General features: G+C 31.3%; 2 protein-coding genes and 1 long non-coding RNA gene across 3 annotated transcripts in view; all 3 read left to right on the forward strand.

Moving 5' to 3' along the window:
- The window catches only part of LOC149482334 (uncharacterized), a 44,783-nt gene that overhangs the window by 6,421 nt on the left and 16,893 nt on the right, over positions 1 to 21,469 (forward strand). The window lies entirely within an intron of this gene.
- LOC149482337 (uncharacterized) lies at positions 2,930 to 4,948 on the forward strand. Its single transcript, XM_089703958.1, has 7 exons — positions 2,930 to 2,992; positions 3,183 to 3,282; positions 3,367 to 3,618; positions 3,725 to 4,032; positions 4,136 to 4,375; positions 4,449 to 4,604; positions 4,734 to 4,948. Exons 2-7 carry the CDS (start codon positions 3,203 to 3,205, stop codon positions 4,871 to 4,873), a joined length of 1,176 nt encoding a protein of 391 aa, XP_089560084.1. The 5' UTR covers positions 2,930 to 2,992; positions 3,183 to 3,202; the 3' UTR covers positions 4,874 to 4,948.
- On the forward strand, positions 8,592 to 10,644 carry LOC149482338 (uncharacterized). Its single transcript, XM_089704237.1, has 7 exons — positions 8,592 to 8,663; positions 8,969 to 9,066; positions 9,144 to 9,395; positions 9,472 to 9,779; positions 9,869 to 10,108; positions 10,194 to 10,349; positions 10,435 to 10,644. The coding sequence occupies exons 2-7, from the start codon at positions 8,984 to 8,986 to the stop codon at positions 10,572 to 10,574; spliced, it is 1,179 nt and encodes a 392-aa protein (XP_089560363.1). The 5' UTR covers positions 8,592 to 8,663; positions 8,969 to 8,983; the 3' UTR covers positions 10,575 to 10,644.

The following is a 21,469-nucleotide window of genomic DNA, read 5'->3' on the forward strand; positions in this document are numbered from 1 at the left end:
ATGCTACCGCCATGGGCGATTAGTCCAAGCATTGCAATCTGGGGACTATGCACGCAGAGTTGCATTTTGCAGATGGTTACGGGGCAAATTTAGTAGAGATAATGATTTTATGAGTTTTCTATTAGCGCATCTTTTGTTGAATCACTTATTTTCTTAGTGAATGTGTGAAAATAGTTTTTCGCGATTTCTGACTTTTCTAGTACTCATACCTCAGTTGGTCTTTTAGAGTGTTTTGATCCCCATGAGAAACTGGATCGATTGGCATCAAAAAAATTTTTTTTGAAAACTGCCGATTTCCTTGCTGACCGTACATTTTTTCAAAAATCTGTGAATGCAGATTAAAATTTCTCAAGAATTTAAGGATAGTCTCCTAAGAACGTTTTCATGTAGCTACAACGGTTAAGGTACCTGCCCTTCATGCCCCATCTTAACCTTCCACCCTGTATAATATAATACATATAATATTCTCGTGTCACAATGTTTGTAACCGTCCTTTGAAACGGCTGGATAGATTCTCATGAAATTTTGTGTGTCTATTGGGTAGTTCTAACATCTATTTTTCCTAAACTGTTTTATAATCTAAGTACTTAGATCATTTAAGTCGTATATTAAGTTTAGATATAAATTGTTTTAAGTTCTAATATTTTTTGTTTTAATTTTAACGATTATCTATTTGTAAATCAAAATATTGTCTCGCTGTCTTTTAACAATTAACTAGAAAATAAGGTTTTCTATAAAAGTATTAAGTATCGATTATACAATGATCGTATGGTAATTAAAAATTAAAAGCCTTAATAAAGGTTCAAATGTTTCAGTTTCAGGCAAAAGCAAATAGAGTATGTACCTACGTAGGTACGATTCAAGCAAGACCCGACAGCTATTTACCACTTTTGTTGCAAATGCAAACATTGAGAAGGTCACGTCTTTTAAAAGTTAGAAGCCGGATTTTCTTAATGAGAACTTTTATGTTCAAACGCTGACTGTAGTTTTATCGTACAGAAGTTTTTTGAATTCTTGTATTCTGACATTTTTTTAATATGATTACCTGATAGATCACGGCTTCTGTATAGATTCAATCCAATTCTAGACAGAAGTTAAGATAAGTATGTACACTACCTAACTACTAACTTAAAAAAATAAATAATACCTAAAATCAAAATTTCTTTGTAAATAAATTAAGTTATTGTTAATGTTTCTTGTTGTTATTTTATAAATGTCTATAATAATTTAATTTCTTATCATTGGATAGGTACCTACGTAAGTAAAACAAAGTTATGATAGTTGATGGCCCCAGTGTTCATTAGTGTATTTTTTTATGGTCGTATTTTTAAATAATATCCATCTAGATTGAAATAATTTTAATAAATATTTCATATTATTATTATCTACAACTGCGTTTAATATTTTTTATGTAAAACATAGCAAGAATGAAATTCTTTTGAGATAAGGTAGGTACGTACAATGTTTCGTGGTTAAAAAAATGATTAAATCTCTGTCTCAGAATTACATAAATTCAAAACAAAAACGTATTTGAAGCAAGCTGGACCAAATTTGTAGAAAATTTAATTTGCAACTAATAATGTCAGCAATTTTTTTTATCACCTATAATAGTTTAAGAGATATTATATCGTAAAAACAATTTCAATCACTATTTTCAAGATGGCGGCCGTGGGACAAGGGTGGCGACTGGCGACCTCACAAACTTGGTTTTAGCTTCACACTGACCCCCCTACACATTAAAAAAATAAAATTGCGTCCTCTAAAAATCGCAACGCCAAATGTAACTTTTCAATGGACTAATAGAGCAGTATATAGAGTCTACTGTATGTAGGTAACACCTAAAGTCCTTATAGTTACAAATACATATTATTCTTATAACTCGGCAGACTGCAGAGTGGAGGAATTTGATTTATTTAATTCATAATTTAGATTGGTATTAATTTCAACGTTTAGCGCGAGCAGTTTGAATGAATATGGGTAGGTTCCTTAATAATTTAAAATGTTTTAGTTAAACAGATCTAGAATGCAATCTAGATCAGCATAATATTATTATTAAGGTAAAAAGCAAAATTATATCGGGTGGTACGTACATCATTATTTTGTAGGTATGTTTTAATAACTATCTATAAATGACAATGACTTTGAATTTAGAACAGCAATTATCTGTATAAACAAAGGAATTACTTTTAAGAGACGGAAAATCTCGATTAAATATAATACCTTCAATTCGTACCAACCGAAATAATTATTATAGCTAAGTAGGTAGGTTCCTGTATTTTTTCGCTCTTCGTCTGTGATTATTTTCATAAATTGTGTTTTCATTATATTTATTATGTATGTGATATATGTATTATTTTTCAAGTTTATAGTTTTTTTCGAATAAGCACAATGTTAGGTACCTATATTCCTTTTAACCAGCAATAGATAATATAGTAATTATTACCTACGCTTTTATTATCTAATTACAAGATTCTGTACAATGTACACAAAATATTTAATCTACAACTATTAAAACAGCTGCCTACTTGGATTGATTTTAACGTTATCTTTTTTAAAAAGTTATGTTATGTACCTACCTTACAAAAACAGCATTAATACCTATAAGGTATTGATAAATATTTGATTTGGAACCCTAAATCACAATAAAATAATACGACTTATTTTTTTGAGGATTGTATAGTTTTTCAAAAATACTTCTTATTATTAGAATACTAAATCCTATAAAATTTATTTATTTCTCGTTATTATAAATTAATATAGCAATCATTACGTATTGCTTTATCCATGCTATTGAAAAAATTCATGCGATTAAAGTTTCTATCAAGTTTATTAGCGGCTTTGTCGAAAACATTGATAATGAAATCTTCACTGTAATATACGACCAGTTATCAATGTTTTTTGAGACCGGAGTTCATATAAAGCCGTGAATCTGACAAAACATTCAGTTGGGCCTGCACAAAGCCCGCGTTAGTACGACTCCAGCACCCAGTAGGTAAGGTATCATAAATATGTACCTAACGATCTTCAAGACAGTATCGGAAATTAAATATGATTTAATTCAAAATAAAATATAATTTATAAAACCAATGGTATCAAACTAGAAGATAATACCAATTTATAAGAACAGACTCTATTTATTCAATATTAAATAGGTACCTAATTAAATTAATACTTTTGTATAGGACATTGAAAAAAAGACAACATGGCCACACAAAAGTTCGCTGGTCCCTCTCCTTACACCCTGCAACCTACTTACCCAGAGGTTGATTTCTTATATACCGAGTAAGTGTAAATTGTATTTCTTGTAATGTTGATTTTAGTCTCATTATCTAAATAATAATAATTTTTATTTCGTCTCTTTATCAGGTACCTTAAAAATGTAGCTGCTGATGTCAAAGCAAAGGAAAAGAAGGCTCCCGTCGTAGCAGCTATTTTTGGTCTTGGTCGCGCAGGTTCTATCCACATGGCCACCATAAACCGTAACCCACGAATTATTATCAAATATATTGTTGATGACCGTAAAGATAAATTCGACGAATTGAGGAAATACTGGTCGCTCAGTGATGATATTGTTTTCCTGACACCTAAAGATAGCGACAAAGTATACAATGACAAAGCGTAAGTTCACCAAAATATAGAAACTTGTAAGGATTCAGTTATGAAATCCGTTTAAAATATATATTTTTATCTTCCGACACAACTTAATTTTTTTGAAAATTTTCAGTGTTAACACAGTGTTCATCTTCACACCCACCACCACACATCACAACATTGTTGTGAACTCAATTGCAAACAACAAAGATGTTTTCTGTGAAAAACCTATTGCTGAAACCAGTGAAGAAACTAGGAAATGCTATGAAGCCGCAAAGGCCAAAGGTCGTGTCCTATTCGCCGCTTTCATGCGTCGTTTCGACCCGGCATACAGGGATCTTAAAAACAAGATTAGGAATGGTGACTTAGGACATGTGCAAATCGTCAAGGGCACAACTAGAGATTCACCTCTTCCTCCCATCGAATATCTCAAAACTTCAGGTAGTAAATCTTTCATAATTAAGCAAAATTCTTTTTAATTATTTATAATTTGAACTCTATTTTCTAATGTATTTTTTTATTTGATTAAACAATTACTTTTTAGGTGGTGTGTTCTTTGATTGTTTGGTTCACGACTTCGATATGTTCTGCTGGCTGCTGGGAGAAGTGCCCACTCGCGTGCAAGTATCTGCTTCCGCTCTGATGCCTGAAATCAAAGCTATCAATGACTTTGACACAATTGCCACAATCCTTACCTTCCCATCTGGAGCAGTCGGTCTTTTAGATAACAGCAGATACAGCGCTTATGGTATTGACCAGCGTCTGGAAGTTTTTGGAAACAAAGGTAAATTAAAACCAATATTTTCGCATTTTATATTTTTTTAACTGCTTACTAATATACTAAATTGTTTCCTTAGGTATGATCAAAGTTGACAACCAAGTACCTGCGCATTCGACCGAATATGTTATCAAGCAAGAAGGTGTCAAGAAGAACCCTATCTACTACTCATTCCCATCCCGTTACAAGTTGGCGTACCAACGTGAATTGGAATATTTCTTGGATGTTGTTCAATGTAAGTATCTTTCACAAGCAAGCATTCTGTTAATATTTTTTTATCATAATATCAGGCGATGCGATCGATAAGTAATCTGTCGCAATTTTAGGAGCATAAGAGTATGTATTAACATTTGTTTACTTTCAGACGGAGCCCCTATTGACGTGAACAGTTGGCAAGTGTTGGCCGTGAGCAAGGTCGTAGCCGCGGCCGCAGAGAGCGCGCGCACTGGCGAGACTGTATACATCGACTGGAGCAAAGATGAAATCCCCGCGGAATACTCGTAAATCTAAGACCTAGGCATTTCTGTGAAACTATGAATTCGTTATCCGATTAAGTTTAAATAAATGTATTTTATACAAGTGTCTTGTTCATTTTATAGACCTAGTTACTTACATATTTTACCTGCATATCTTTTTGCAAATATGTGTAGATTCAATAGAAAAATTCAATAAAAGATTCTTGATAAAAATAGAATGAAACGAAACATCAATTACATAGCTTATATTTCGACCAAGAGTTCAAATATTAAACTGTTTTATCAAATTATTCAATTTAAGAAAAAATATGTTCATTGAAATGAAGCTACATAGGTACATACATAGTAGTATTTTTTATTTTATTTATTTGATTTACCAACGTTTCTTTACATCACAGATAAAACATCAAAGTTAAAATACAATTTTATATGATCAATGTAAAAAAACACTTATATATTATGTATTGTTATGTATTGTATATATATATACACTTATGTATTGTTCAGATAAATAGAATCTAATGCAAAAATAAATATATAATTATGTATGGATTATGGGTAAAACACAATAATGAAAGATCTCGTATCAATTTATAAGAAGTCTTAAGAAGAAACAATACTTTCTAAGGAATTTGGGATAAAAGAGTTTTTACGGGCTCTGATACGGGGCCGAAATTAAACATGAATACTTGCTTTTACCTCTGACGTGGAACATTCCGCTCCAATACATTCACTTTGAACAGGAAAAGTTCGCGGGGATAATCTACCTTATAGCTATATCAAATTTTCTAAATATGTAATAGATATGTTATGAAATCAATTAGGTTGTACAAAAATGAAAGGTTTTCATTTAATTTTTTTTTAAACTGACCTCGTGTTTATAACGACTCGTACACTAAATGCTATATGTAGAAAACATATTATAACGTATATTTTCGTTTATTTTCTTTGAAAGATTTTTTTTTATAATAAACATACCTACATAACAATTTATTAATTTACACACGATTAAAATGTACTCACTAAGTTATACTTAATTTAGGTATTTTATCATTTCTTTGAAACTGTAAGCAAATAGAACATCAGAGATTCAGATTTCATACAACTCATTCAATAAAGCAACTATTAATACCTGATTGTTACGTTTTAAAAGCTTGAATGTATGTACATAATTATTTTAAATTGATACAAATAGATTACCCAGTACCTAGTTCTGTAATGGTATATTGAGCCCGTAGCACAGAACTAGTAACTATCGTTACCCGTAGCCAGTTTTACAGTTTTACACAATACAAACAGAAATTATCATAAAAATTAAAAGTCAGAACGAACAGCTTTTGTAGTCTTTTATTATTTTCATAATTTTTAAATATTGTGTTAAATAATATCTTGGTGAGTAGAAACATACAAAGAATCCTTTTATATGTAACTGTAAATTTGTGATACTAATTTACAGCTACTTTAAATTAATTTTACGATATTAATTTTTCTCATAAAACTTTAATAAACCGTTAAAAATGATATTATCGTTCATTAACTAATAATTACTTATAAACATCAATTGTTTAGGAAAAAAACATTGGTTACATAACCAATATCATAAACACTGGTCGCGCTAGTTATAAGTTTATTAAATTAACAATTCCTTATCAATGTATAATACTTATTATGCTTATCTTAATAAAAATATTTATTGACATTTAAGATAAAGTTATATAAACAAAGCTATTGTCAGAAAAATGTTTTGGCTAATTACTTATAAGAACTTTTGGTATTGTTAGTAATATTTACAGAAATAATAATAAATATTTACAGTTTTTTATATTTATATTTTTCACAGACAATGTAAAATTATATAATGATACGAACGATACCTAGGTATAATTTTATGTATTGTGTGTGGGGTTATTTGCTCTACAGTATCATTTATCCTGATTAGTAAAGGTTTTTCTGTAAATTCAATTTAAATATTCCGAAAGACCACTTCAGTATACTGAAAAATGGAAAATGTGGATATAAAATATCTTTGAACCTTTCATTAATTATTGAGAAATTTCTATTAACTAGATACCTGTAAAAAGGATTACTTTGGAAAAAGATATAATAAAAAAAAAGATATAAAATTATTAAATCGAATGCAAAAGACTAAAAACTTTTATAAATATCATTACTTTTATTAGAATTAATTTAATGGATATTATCTATACATATATTAAATGTGGAAACAGTTTCAAATGTAGGTACGATGTTTAATACTCTATCACTTGCTTCTTGTATGATAATAAGCCAGCAAATCCTACTTATTAGTTAGGTGCATCTAGGTATATCATCATATTTTATTTTAAAATATAAAATATGTAAAATACAAATGCATTTTCAACGATACAAATATCTACGACATTTAATTTTTAGAATATATGCCATACCGAAAATAGCGTAAAGAAAAATATTTCGATATATTATTAATCCACACCCTAGATAAGATTAACTTTTACATAATCATTATCTTTGGAATTTGAAGAAAGTGCTATTTAAATAATAAACTCATACCTAATAATTTTACTAATGTTACCATGTCTCTATATTGATCTTGACCCTCGTTATTCGACGTAGATTGGGAGGTTTTATCTCATATTAACTGTCAATTAACAATAAACGCCCCACAAAAGGTTACGGGGAGTCACAGATAATCTTCCACTTACGTAAATAATATATTGTTTATTTCCCAATATGATCTGTCGGCATATGTATTTTTGGTAAAACTATTTGTTTAAAATTTGAACCGACATAGGTTGTTACAAAAACGCAACAATAATTTAGTTCGAATGTGGATACTAAAAATAGACTCACATCTACTAAAAATCGTGGCTACTTTTAAACTTGGAACTATTGCTTAAGTATCAAATAATATTTAAGAAAGCGACTAAATCTTTTAGTTACTTACCTATCATGTTACCTATATTGTTTAAAAAAAAAAATCCTAAAAAAATTACAAAGATATTTAATAAAACAAAACACGTGTAACAATCAAGCAAATTGTGTTGATTGCCTGTAGCATGTGATTCCAGAACAGAAGGCCATTTAAATTAATATATCATTTTTCATTCAGAACAATTATATTTTTTGTTGTCAGTTCTAAGAATATATTTAGTTTTTGATGACTTATACATATATGTAACCGCGTCCATCCGCTAAACACGTAAAAATGTATGTTATGTGCCATCTCATAAATCATAACTTCATTATTTGGCATGGCCAAATTACATTGCTGACCAAGTTGAAAATAAATTACATGTTAAAAATACTGTTTTTGTTTTCTTTAAACTAGGAAGGTTTAGAATAAAACAATAATAACTATTTCAACGAAGACAATAGGCACCGACTAGTCCTAATAGGTGACGCAACTTTTACACTTCTTACTTCCATGACTTCATATTCATTGGCCTCAATTACAGGTGATTACATTTTCAATAATATTTATTCACCTTACGTTTCTAAAAACAATGAACGTTGGTAATAAACATTATTTTAAACCTTTATAAAAATTCTCGTACATTTCATTCGAAACCACGGTTTTGTAAAATAAATATTATAATCCTATCATGGAAAGCGTATTTGGATAAAAAATTATAACACTATTGTATCAGAGCGGTATTTGCGCGCATATCATTTTATGACCTCAAGAATTCATGATTTTATTAATCTGTTGGGTTATCAGCTATTATTGAATCGATGTTGATATAAGGCCGCCAAGTTGATGTTTTAATTTAGTTGGAGCTACAATTAGCTCGCGATCGAAACTCTCCGACACCCAGTAGGTAAGCATAATATTATGCTACGAAAATCTTTCTATATCCCCCTTTACAAACATTTAATTGCGAATGTTTAGATATGAAAAAAGTCAAACTACCACCTATGAAACAAATTTATTTAGATTTTTCTTAATACATGACGTATAATAACAAAAATACCACAAAAAAAATGTTACAAATAAGAATCGAGCTTTATTTGTAAACCATATTTTAGTATTAGGGATGATAGATGTGAGTACATATATCAACTCAATTAGAAGTTCCAATTATATTTTTTTTTCTTCAATATTATTTTTTGTATTATTTTTCAGGATAAATTAGATAAAATGGCTACAAAAAAGTTCTTTGGTGAATCTCCTTATAAGGTAGCTAAGAAAACCCACCCCGAATCCGACTGGCTATTCACAGAGTAAATATTTTTATTCTATTTTTTGCGATCATATTGCCTTATGACGAATTCAATTATAAATTATCTTGCCATTTCAGCTTCATCAACAAAGTTAACTTAGTGTCTGACAAACCAAAAAACAAGGCGCCAGTTGTTGCAGCTATCTTTGGTCTCGGTCGTGCTGGTTCCATTCATCTGTCCAACATCATTCGTAACCCACGTGTCGTCTTGAAATACATTGTGGATGACTGCAAAGACAAATTCGCTGACTTGAAAAAATACTGGAATCTTAGTGATGATGTTGCCTTCCTAACCTCGAAGGAAGCCGACAAAGTGTACAAAGACAAATCGTAAGTCAAACTAAAATCGTAATTTGAACTTAGATATGACAAAAATTAAATTTGACTGTCTATAATGTCGTTGTAGAGTTACCGCAGTTTTCATTGGCTCCCCAACATACACACACCACGATATTGTTGTAAACTCCATCGCCAACAACAAAGATGTATTTTGTGAGAAGCCAATTGCGGAAAGCATCGAAGAAACCAAGAAATGCTACGATGCCGCTAAAGCCAAGGGTCGCGTCTTGTATGCGGCTTTCAACAGAAGATTCGATCCCGCCTATAGGAATTTGAAGAACAAGGTCAGGGAAGGAGAAGTTGGACACGTTCAAGTATTGAGGGTTACAGCGAGAGATTCACCTCTACCTTCCATCGAATACTTGAAGAACTCAGGTATCAACACGTTCAATTCTATCAAGAAAAAAAAATAGCTTGAAACGTTAAATAAAATGGTACTTTGTTAATATATTTGTATATTTTAGGTGGCGTGTTCCACGATTGCCTCGTGCATGACTTTGACATGGCCTGCTGGGTGTTGGGAGAGTTACCAAACAAAGTGCAAGCAACAGCCTCAGCCCTTATCCCAGAAATTAAAGCTATTAATGACTTCGACAACGTTGCTTTCCTCCTAAGTTTCCCATCTGGAGCTATCGCTATCGGAGACAACAGCCGGTACTCAGCTTACGGATACGATCAAAGGCTTGAAGTATTTGGAAACAAAGGTAAACAGTTTTACATTGCATTTATATTTAATTGTATTCGTAAGATTTAAACGTAATACAAATTGAATAACGACTTTGTTTACAGGTATGATTAAGGTAGACAACGAGAAACCCGCCCACTCAACAGACTTCGTTATTGGACAAGAGGGATACAAAACAAACCCCATCTACTATTCATTCCCATCCCGTTTCAAGGTTTCCTATGAACGTGAGGTTGAACACTTCTTAGATGTCATACAATGTGAGTATATTTAATACAGTTTTGATTTTTAAATTTTAAGAACTAAATATCATTTCTAAATTTCTTGTCACATTTCGTGTCACAGATGGAGTAGAACAAGATGTGACTAGCTGGCAGACTCTCGCCGTCAGCAAGATCGCTACCGCCGCTGAAGAGAGTGCGCGCACCAACAAGGCCGTTGAGATTGACTGGAGCAAGGATGCCATTCCCGCCGTATACTCTTAAATTAAAAATTGGCCCCGATCGATGATATTTTTAAATTAAATTCGCAAATAAATATAAATATTTTCTTAAAGTTTGTGTCCATCATTTCGAATGTATAAATGAGTTTCTTATATTTTTATCATCACTTTTTAAATACTTGCGATGATAAGATTTTGTTTTGACTTTATACTGAACCCTTTAATCATAATAATTAAGTACTATCTGCGCTCCGCTCCGCTTCTTTTGGCCTTAGCGTGATGATATATTGTTATAGCCTATACTCCTCACTTCCTCCTCCTTCCTTGATAAAATAGGCTATCAAACACTGAAAAAATTTTTCAAAACAGGCCGCTAATCTCAAGATACCTATTAGCGCATTCAAAGAAACAAACTCTTCAGCTTTATAATATAAGTATAGATATTGTATGTATCAATTTGAAATATTGTTCCTTGAATGTTGTAATCTATTTCTTTGTATTTGATGTTGTAATTGTAATCTTGGTAATTTATCAGCAAATAGACTCTACATGATATCAGTGAGTTGCACTCAATACCTGTCTACTATTCGATATCCACTATTCGGTAATTGAACATATTGTGCAACGTTAATGAAATTTTCTCCTCACGCGGGCAGCCGCAACACCAATGTCTATGTCAATATTACTAGAATATTCTATTCAATATAGTAGTAATAATAAAGTTTAGCTTCTTTTATACTGAAATATATTTTCCATGATAAATAGGTTACAGGTAGGTAGGTTACACATTGAAGTATAATAACTTGTAAATTTCGAATTAAAAATACGGTAGCCATGTATTTTTCATAAGTGTGTTTTAACTAGTAGGTATATTTAAAAAAAATCATAATCGAATGTTTGTCATAACTTAATTAGAAGATTATTGCCTCGATATTATATGCTTTATGATTTTAGAAAGCTAAATAGAAATCACAAACCTCAACATTAGAAATAATTCTCATACTAAATTAAACTAACTATTCATATCTCTATTTAGTTATCTTATTTTAAACCACTGTAATATACGACGAATAATTGTGATTATAAACATTTATTAGAATTTGATATTTTTGCACATTTGCGGGCGCTATAGTGATGTGTCAATTGCTGATATTGTGTTGCCACAATGAACATCGATGAGAATTGAGAACTACGAGCACATTCATGCGGTGCCTCTCGGTCCCATCTCTAGTTCATTTGTGCTCTTTGACATTTGATCAAGATTCAAGATGAAGGTCTCGTTACTTTTCTATTTTCATGTAGGCTAATTCTAATCTTTGGAATATGTTTTGCGTTGCATTTAGATTTATTTATAGTTATGCCTACAAATAATACAACAAGAATCTAAACAGATGCAAGAAATTGTGTTACACATATTATATACTTACATAGGTAGGTACTAAAAAACTGTAAAGCAAAAAAGTACGAAATTTGTTATACAGTTAACTAAGAAAAACAGTGGGACAACCAACGAGCAGTTCATTAACCGCATGATTTGACAAGAACAACGGATTAAAATAAGCCATTAAAAACAAATTATGTTTTCTTACTTCTTCGTCGAACAATACAATTTGTGGTAGAGACCTTCAAAGGGTTTTGGTATGCCTATATGTATATTGTATTCTATCCATTAATAAAATATAGAGCCATTTTCTTTCTGAAGTAAGTTTAAAGAGGCCTAACTGATCTGAATGTTACATATTACATAAATGTAATAAGAATTTAAATTATAAGCCCAAGAATTATATAAAAATAGTCTCGTCAGTCAAATTAAAGAGACATTAAAAATTTCATGAACATTGAATGTGCCATATAATAATATTTTCTCAATAGGATTTTCATTATGACCGAGGTAGAGGCCGGTTTGCATTAAGGTGATTGCAACGATCTGTTCCCAGCCAATATCCCGCTAGATGGCGCTGAATTCTACATTTCTAGTTTATTTGAGTTTTTGCGTAATTGGAATAGTCATCAAACCTAGGAATAGTCATGGCGGTTACTGAATATTATATTTTATTGAAATATGTTATATCATTGCCTTAAAATCCACCCAATTCGGTAAAATTATGCGTTTTAACATCTGTCATTGCATACAGGGTCGTTTACACACACAGACGTATACAAAAATGATAAAGATTTAACTCTAGATGGCGTGAATGTAAAGCGCGTCACACACGGTGAAGATACTACCTATAATATTTTATCTAATCTAGTAATATTTTATATTACAGTATCTTAAGGTATCCGGTATCAGCGTTCTGACCATCATTTTTCTTTTTTCGCTGTAGAACCGCCATCCTGTTACAAATGACCCACAAAGGAGAATGACCACGGGTGGTATCGGTAAAATTTTAGTTGTGCCACGTATTCGTTATATTGTTAATTCCTATTTGTATTTATAATGATCATATGTATCAATATTAAGTCTTAATTAAACCGGATAAATTGAAATAATAGTAAAAGTAAAAGTTTTTCTTTTGAAACATGTATGAACTTTCGCATTAGTAGGAAGTAGGATTGTTATAAAAATAAAAGTTATATTTGTTGGCGTAAACTATTTTATTGTAATTTTGGGAAATAAATAATGTCAAAATTGATTACCTACAATAAAACGCAGTTTTATTTTATTACCTACATTACACTATTGTTTTTTTTTATCAAAACATGTATTTGAAGTAGCAAATATGATATTATGCTGATCCAAGCATTTTCACTCAAAACTAATATCACTAATGATTTGTAAAAGTAAATTATTTCAAAATACATTTCATAACCAACAAGTAAGAATAATTATTCATACAACAACAAATCAAAAACACTATTTACTATGGAAAAAAAACCAGGAAGGTGAAAAACATATTTACGATTTCGATGCACTCGACTTTTAGTAAAATAATAGGTAAAAATATTATTATGGTTTTGATCACAGACATATCTGTGGTTTTGATTTTAGCTACTAGTATCAGAAAGCTGCGTGTTCAATGCACGTCGGGGTCCCACAACTGTGGAGGAAGGAAGGTAGAATACCTCCATCGAATAAGTGAAGTTTCTCGACATACTCGATTTGCCGGCCGGCCTCAATGAAGATTGTCCGAAAGTTGTATATGTGCTCTGTAACGAAAAAATTTCGCTAGCGCGATTCAGAGTGAGGTGTCGTACAATATACCTAATGAAGTTTTTCATCTTTTTATTTTACTGCAAATACAAAATAAAAATTAAACAATGGTAATGTAAATTCTAAACAAACTACTACCAAAATACAATTAGAACAAAAATCATTTGACTTGTTTATTTCACCCAGAGGCCAGAGGCGGCTCGTGACAAAATTGTATAGGTGTTCACTTGAAATAAAACAACGAAAATACAATAGCGTTCGGGATGATTTATTACAAAAAAATGAGCACCACATTTTATAAATGTCTATAACACTAAAAATTACAAAGTACAGGCTATTTCAAAACGAATTCAATGACTAGGTATCAATAATTAGTAAATCACCGAATTTGCATTCGCGAGCGTAGGTATCCATAGTGTTTGTCACTGACGGTCACTGACCTCTATAACTTATAGTTATAGAGGTCAGTGGTGTTTGTTGTGTAAACATGTATGTATTTGAGTAGTTAGTAGCATATTATATTCTGAATTTCTGATCCATGCCTATTCACTCAAAACTAATAACACTAATGATTTGTAACAGTAAATTATTTCAATAGGTAGGTATTTGAACATTTCCCAACAAGACGTAAGAATAATTATTCGTAGGTATACAAGATACAATAACAAATCTAATACACTATTTATTATTTTATTATTTACTAGCGGTCCGCCCCGGCTTCGCCCGTGGTACATGTTTACGTTTTCTCTCCATAAGAAGTAATAGCTAGAGAGCTAGCGCAAAGCTACCTGTATGTATTTGACCAGATCTGGATTTTTGTGTGTTGATTCCCCTATACCTACTATACATGAGATGAGGAGTCACTAAGCCCAGAGTGGTGGACGGGGCGCGCGCTTAGGTAAGACAGGTGGAAATTTTTGGCGAACTTTGAAACCATTTGACCACGTCTGCCATTTTGATATTTGAAAATAGATTATTATTACTATCGGAAAATAACAATGGCAGACCATTATCACGCGGATAACATTCTGGCAGACACTTATGAAAGTGCTGAAAAAAATACAATTTTGAAAGTATTTGACCAGATCTGCCATTCATATATTTTATTTATTAGGGTCTTAAAAACTTATTTTCGGAACGGCAGACATTTTCATTGCGTACAGACTTCAGCAGACAACAAAACTTTACAGACTTCAGCAGTCAACAAGACTTAGCTTCTACATGGTCAGATGTATATATGTATTACGTTCCCTGACCTTACATCAATGATTTACTTTATTAATGTTTTTATGGTCATTTACATTTAATTTTGAAAACTATGGAATAAAATTTATAAATTTGATGATACAAAACTAAATATACATTTGTAAAGAATCTCAAATATAAAGTTGTGTTGCAAATAACAAATCATCATTTAAATATTTAGTTTATTTCTTTATTTAAGAAACAATTAACAATTACAAAACAACATAAAAAAACACGCATGCATTTATTGAAATGTTCATTCATCATCACTATCGTATGGCGTTGTGTGACTCGTCTTCATAATCCATTGAATCGGATTCTGTAAAAGTAAAACGTAAATTATATAATAAAAGAAATGAGTCATTATAAACTTACCTAGTAAGGCAATGCCTTTGATGTCGCACGATGCCGCCGCGCCGCCAGTGTAGGTACTTCTGCTGCTACATGAAAATATGCTAGGGTTGCAACAAATGGGAAATAAAACAATTGTGATTATTACTATTATGATGTAATCATTTATTCATATTATGTACATTCAAAACAATTGCTATTATTAAATCTGATGTAATTATTTTTTCATAAATATATAATTATTATTAATTACATAATATATTGCACTGTGAAATATTTACGTATCACTTTATTTTTGATGTTCTTAATTGTCTTTTATAAAATTTAAGTGACGCATTCGCATTGGGATCAACAATCCGATAAGAAAAGAATGGAGACAACATATACATAGCTTTGATTTCAATTCTACAGATACAAAATATACAATCTATCTAAAATGATACAACGGATGTTTCCTGCGTTTTCTCGTCAAAATACCGAAACAACGTAATTATTGTATAGTAGTTGGGCGTGAAAGTAAAAAAACAAATGAAAAGTGTTTTCCATATGATTATTTATTAAATTTACGCGATTAAGAATAATTTCAACGATACAATTTAGTAACCGAGAATTCAGAGGATTAAAGAAAATACCTGCCTGATCATTTTATCAAACTCTAAAAGAATTATGGTTATTTCGCATCACTCGGTTTATTAGTTTGGTAATAATTATTAAAGGTAGTTACAACCCTAGCCATTGAGTCGAACGGTAGGCAACACAATATCGACTTTGTGCGGGTACATATGGTACATTTCTTCTTGCTGTGAAGCGTAATTATTATTATTAAGATTTTTTAGGCTATTTTGAATCAGCTGTTCTAATTTAATTCTAGAAATTTATTAAAACGTGATTTTTTTAAAAGTATATTATGAGTTTATAAATACCTCAACCAATAGTTATTGTGTCCTATCCTCATTTCTTTATATCTTGGTAGTTAACTAAAGTGTTAAATTTACATAACCTCAACAACAACATTTACACTGCCACTGCACTAAAACTAAACTAACTAGCTCTCTAGCTATAAGAACCATCCTCGTACTTCAAGGGATATAATAAAAAAAGAATTATCGAAATCGGTTCAGCCGTTCTCGAGTTATGCGCTTACCAACACATTTTGCGATTCATTTTTATATATAAGACTAGCGGTCCGCCCCGGCTTCGCCCGTGGTACATGTTTACGTTTTCTCTACATAAGAACCATCCTCGTACTTCAAGGAATATAATAAAAAAAGAATTATCGAAATCGGTTCAGCCGTTCTCGAGTTATGCGCTTACCAACACATTTTGCGATTCATTTATATATATATACTAGCGGTCCGCCCCGGCTTCGCCCGTGGTACATAATATTTACGTTTTCTCTACATAAAAACCATCCTCGTACTTCAAGGAATATAATAAAAAAAGAATGATCGAAATCGGTTCAGCCGTTCTCGAGTTATGCGCTTACCAACACATTTTGCGATTCATTTTTATATATAAGATAAGATTATGTGAAAATAACCAGGAAGGTGAAAAACATATTTACGAAAACATAGTAACATAATATGGCTGTCGCTACAATAATTATATTTCAATTTTATCTTTTTATACCTAGTAGAACTGGCCGACGAATAAAAAAAATCGTATTAGAATAAATACAATAAATTACGGAACAAAAAAAGGATTGTAACTGAATTAGGTATGTTTGTTTCTGGGCGCACCGTTTTCGACGACGCGACGCGCGACGTAAGCGTATAGGTATAGGTAGGTACCTACTTTGCTAAAACAAACTAATAAAATTGTGTATCTGTCTGAAAATTCGGAAAAGCATATTTTGCAAGTTTGTAATTACTTTGATAGTTTACCGATTTATAATAATTGTAATTGTAATTGTATAATATATAATTTGCAATGTGGTGAAATTTCATAAAAATCACGGGCCAATTTTTTGTTTTGAATCCCACCGAAAATATAATTGCGTTATTAGAATAATTAATTACTATACCTACCCACGATCAATTATTACAATATAGTCTCAAATGCATACTAGAGAAATATTGCAATTTGATTCAATTAAAATGCATAGCATACAAAAATAAATTCACAACACAAGAAATTCCGCGCGCAAATCATAGCGCGTGTCAATGAAATCAAGAATGTTTTATATCAAGCCGACGCGGACGACGACGCGACGCCGAACAAAAGTACCTACGACGGACGACCACGCTTCGAGTTGCCAAACAACATGAGTAATAAATTGTTTACAAAAAAAACAAGTTTTCCATTTTTCTGTATGAGTAGACAGAACTTCAAAACGCCACCTGCTACGGTTTATATTATGAACGATTGTTATAAAAATAAAAGTTATATTTGTTGGTGTAAACTATTTTATTGATCAATAATTTTGGAATTTAAAATTGTCAACATTGATTACAATAAAACGCAGTTTTATTTTATTACACTATTGTTTTTTTTATCAAAACATGTATTTGAAGTACCATATAATATTATGCTGATCCAAGCATTTTCACTCAAAACTTATATCACTAATGATTTGTAAAAGTAAATTATTTCAATATACATTTCATAACCAACATGTAAGAATAATTATTATTATTATTCCTACCTACAACAACAAACCTAAAACACTATTTACTATGGGAAAATAACCAGGAAGGTGAAAAACATATTATTATTTACGATTTCGACGCACTCGACTTTTAGTAAAATATAGTAGGTAAACATAATATTATGGTTTTGATTTTTGCTACTAGTATAAGAAAACTGCGTGTTCAAACTACTTGTTTGTCTGTCTGAAAATTCGGAAGTACTTTGGTAGTTTACCGATTTATAATAATATTGTATATATCGTTGTTTAAAAAATATTCAAACACAATAAAATATGATATACCTATGTACTGATTTATCACTGGTTTCAGTGATGAACTGATGAGTCAATTATAGCCACTATACTTTCGTCATACGTGTGTATGATTGATGTGATTTGCAACGTGGTGATATTTCAGAAAAATCACGGGTCAAATTGTCCCACCGAAAATATAACTGCGTTATAAGAATAACTATACCTACGATAAATTATACATAATACAATATAGTCTCAAATGCATACTAGTGAAATATTTTATTTGAATCAATAAAATAAAAAAATAAATAAAAAATAATAATAATACAAAAATAAATTCACAACACAAGAAAATCCGCGCGCAAATCATAGCGCGTGACAATGAAATCAAGAACTTTCGAGCCGACGCGGACGACGAAGGAGCCTAACAAAAGTACCTACAATCATAGGCGGCTCGTGACAAAATTGTATGGCCGTGTTCACTTGAAATAAAACAACGAAAATAGGTACCTACAATAGCGTTAGCAGTACAAAAAAAATGAGCACCACATTATAAATGTCTATTTATACACTAAAAATTATAGAGTATTTCAAAACGAATTCAATTATTATTTAGCAATAATTAGAAAATCCCCGAATTTGCATTCGTGATCGTATTCATAGTGTTTGTCTACACTAATATTATAAAGAGGAAAACTTTGTTTGTTTGTTTGATTGTAATGAATAGGCTCATAAACTACTGGACATTTTACCAATGTTTGCAAGTTTGTGATTACTTTTTACCGATTTATAATAATTGTATACTTATATCATTGTTTAAAAATATTCAAACACAATATGATATAGGTACTGATTTATCACTGGTTTCAGTGATGAACTGATGAGTCAATGTTAGCCACAATACTAATCACTTTCGTCATACATGTGTATGAACTATGATTGATGTGATTTGCAATGTGGTGAAATTTCATAAAAATCACGGGCCAATTTTTTGTTTTGAATCCCACCGAAAATACATATTATATTACTAATTGCGTTATTAGAATAATTAATTACTATACCCACGATCAATTATTACAATTTACAATATAGTCTCAAATGCATACTAGAGAAACATTGCAATTTGAATCAATTAAAATGCATAGCATACAAAAATAAATTCACAACACAAGAAATTCCGCGCGCAAATCATAGCGCGTGTCAATGAAATCAAGAATGTAATTTTATATCAAGCCGACGAGCGACGACGCCGAACTAAAGTACCTACAGTACCATTTACCTTCAGTGTACAATACAGTTTACAGACCTACGACGGACGAACAATAATGAGTAATAAATAAAAAAAAACATAGTTTCTAAGGTCATTAGTTTTATTTTATTTTATTGTTATTTTCTTTGAACGATTGGAAATGAAATTACTCAATTTTTACACAGAACTTTGATTTATTAGAATTATGCTCATTATGCATAAGATAACGAACGCGAATGCACGACATCTAGCGCGTCAATGTCTAAACATCGCCTTTCGTTTAGACATTGACGCGCTAGATCTGTAATAAGTATATAGTCTATGCGCTAGATGTCGTGCTTTATGTCGTGTTTCGCTTGGCAAAAGTCACGCACACTACTGTAGAAGTGTCAAATTTTTCCGGTATTTTACTGTTGTTTTTCTAAGTAAATATTGTAAATTATTGATTAAAAAGGTCGAACGCGCACACATTTCATTATAGAGAAGTGATAAAATGATTAGTTTTAAAGAAATAGTGTCTGTGTTAAGTGTTTAGAGGTAATCAAAAATGTATGGAGGGACGGTCGGAACATCAACCTTAAAGGTTAATCGTTAACATAAAACATGCTAACAATAAAGAACGTTCCACCATTCATGAGGCACGCCGAGTCAGACATCTCGCGTTATTATAGTCGTAAAGTTCGCCCTTTTCTTGCATAATGACATGACGAATTGCGTTCGCGATATTTTTGCTTCTTTATACGATGAGGTCATTATACACTGTTATGATATTAGGAAGGGGGTGAACGTGCTACAGAAGAGTAGGCGCCGTTGTTGTGAACCTTTTCAAAGATCAAAATTATTCTCATATTTTCAGGCAATATTTGAAACTTTATTTTCAGCCTGTTTTGTCATAACTAAGCGTCGAGTGCAAGCTCCAATGTGTATTTTTTATTTGAAAAAGTGGTGTAAAAATTTAAAACAAATTTCGGTAGCAGAGATAATGGAAAGCGCGAGTTTCGTGTAATAGAGAACGTGCGGTTGGCAAGCTTGGGTGAAAAAGTACAAAAGTTCTGTTGCGTAGACCATAAATACTGCTACGAGCACAAACAGTTGTTTAATGTGTTAAGTCATACTTAGTTGCATGGAAATCCATTCAATTTTTAATTCAATTATAGACTTTTATGCTTTTAAAATATATAAATTACGATTAAAAAATTACATTAAATATGTGGTCAATTAATATATTTATCGTTATTAAATCCTATGTATTTGCAAAGACAATTGATATGTTAAAAAGTTTTTAGACAAAAACTCACGGTTAAGATATACGACAAAAGTTTTAACAGAGGAAAATGGCACTCTCTAAAAGTTTTTCTCCTTTCAATTCCGATTCATAATTTTATTCTTCTCAAACTTAAATGCTAGTTAAGTGCTCAAAATAGAGAGTGGCGCTTTTATTCGATTTTTATTAATGCAAAATTCAATCACATCTAAAATTTATAGTTTTTAGTAAAAGCGATCATTATTTCATTATTTGCATTTGGCACAAAAGCAATAAATAAAGCAATAAAGAATACAATATTTTCAGACCATGTAGCTAAATTTTGTAAACTCCTTGAGGCAAGTTGCAAAAAACCGGCCAAGTGCGAGTCGGACTCGCGCACGAAGGGTTCCGTACTAGGGGGGGTCCATAATATTTTTTTTAAATTTTAAATATTTGTTAGAGCGGCAACGGAAATACATATCATTTGTGAAAATTTTAGCTTTCTAGCTATCACGGTTTATGAGATACAGCCTGGAGACAGACAGACAGAGTTCATTTTATAAATAACCATCTTGTTTATTCATTTTGAGCCAATGAAATATATACTGTGATTTAAATGCATAAAGATGACGTGATTGAAACAAAATGCGTTCTCGTGCCTGCATTTATGCTACAATGAAAACAGTCTTCAATAATTTCATAAAAATAAACGAGCAAATCCTCGTCACCGGAGTGGGAGCAGTTCGTGCTTTGAATAAATTTCTTCAAAGGATCGTTTTCAATTTCATGGCTCAATCTTCGGGATCTCAGTG

This window comes from Colias philodice, chromosome 15 (genome assembly GCF_061535455.1).
Source record: "Colias philodice isolate Cphi_HAF_F1 chromosome 15, ilColPhil1 Martin Lab GWU primary, whole genome shotgun sequence".
Taxonomy (NCBI): Eukaryota; Metazoa; Arthropoda; class Insecta; order Lepidoptera; family Pieridae; genus Colias; species Colias philodice.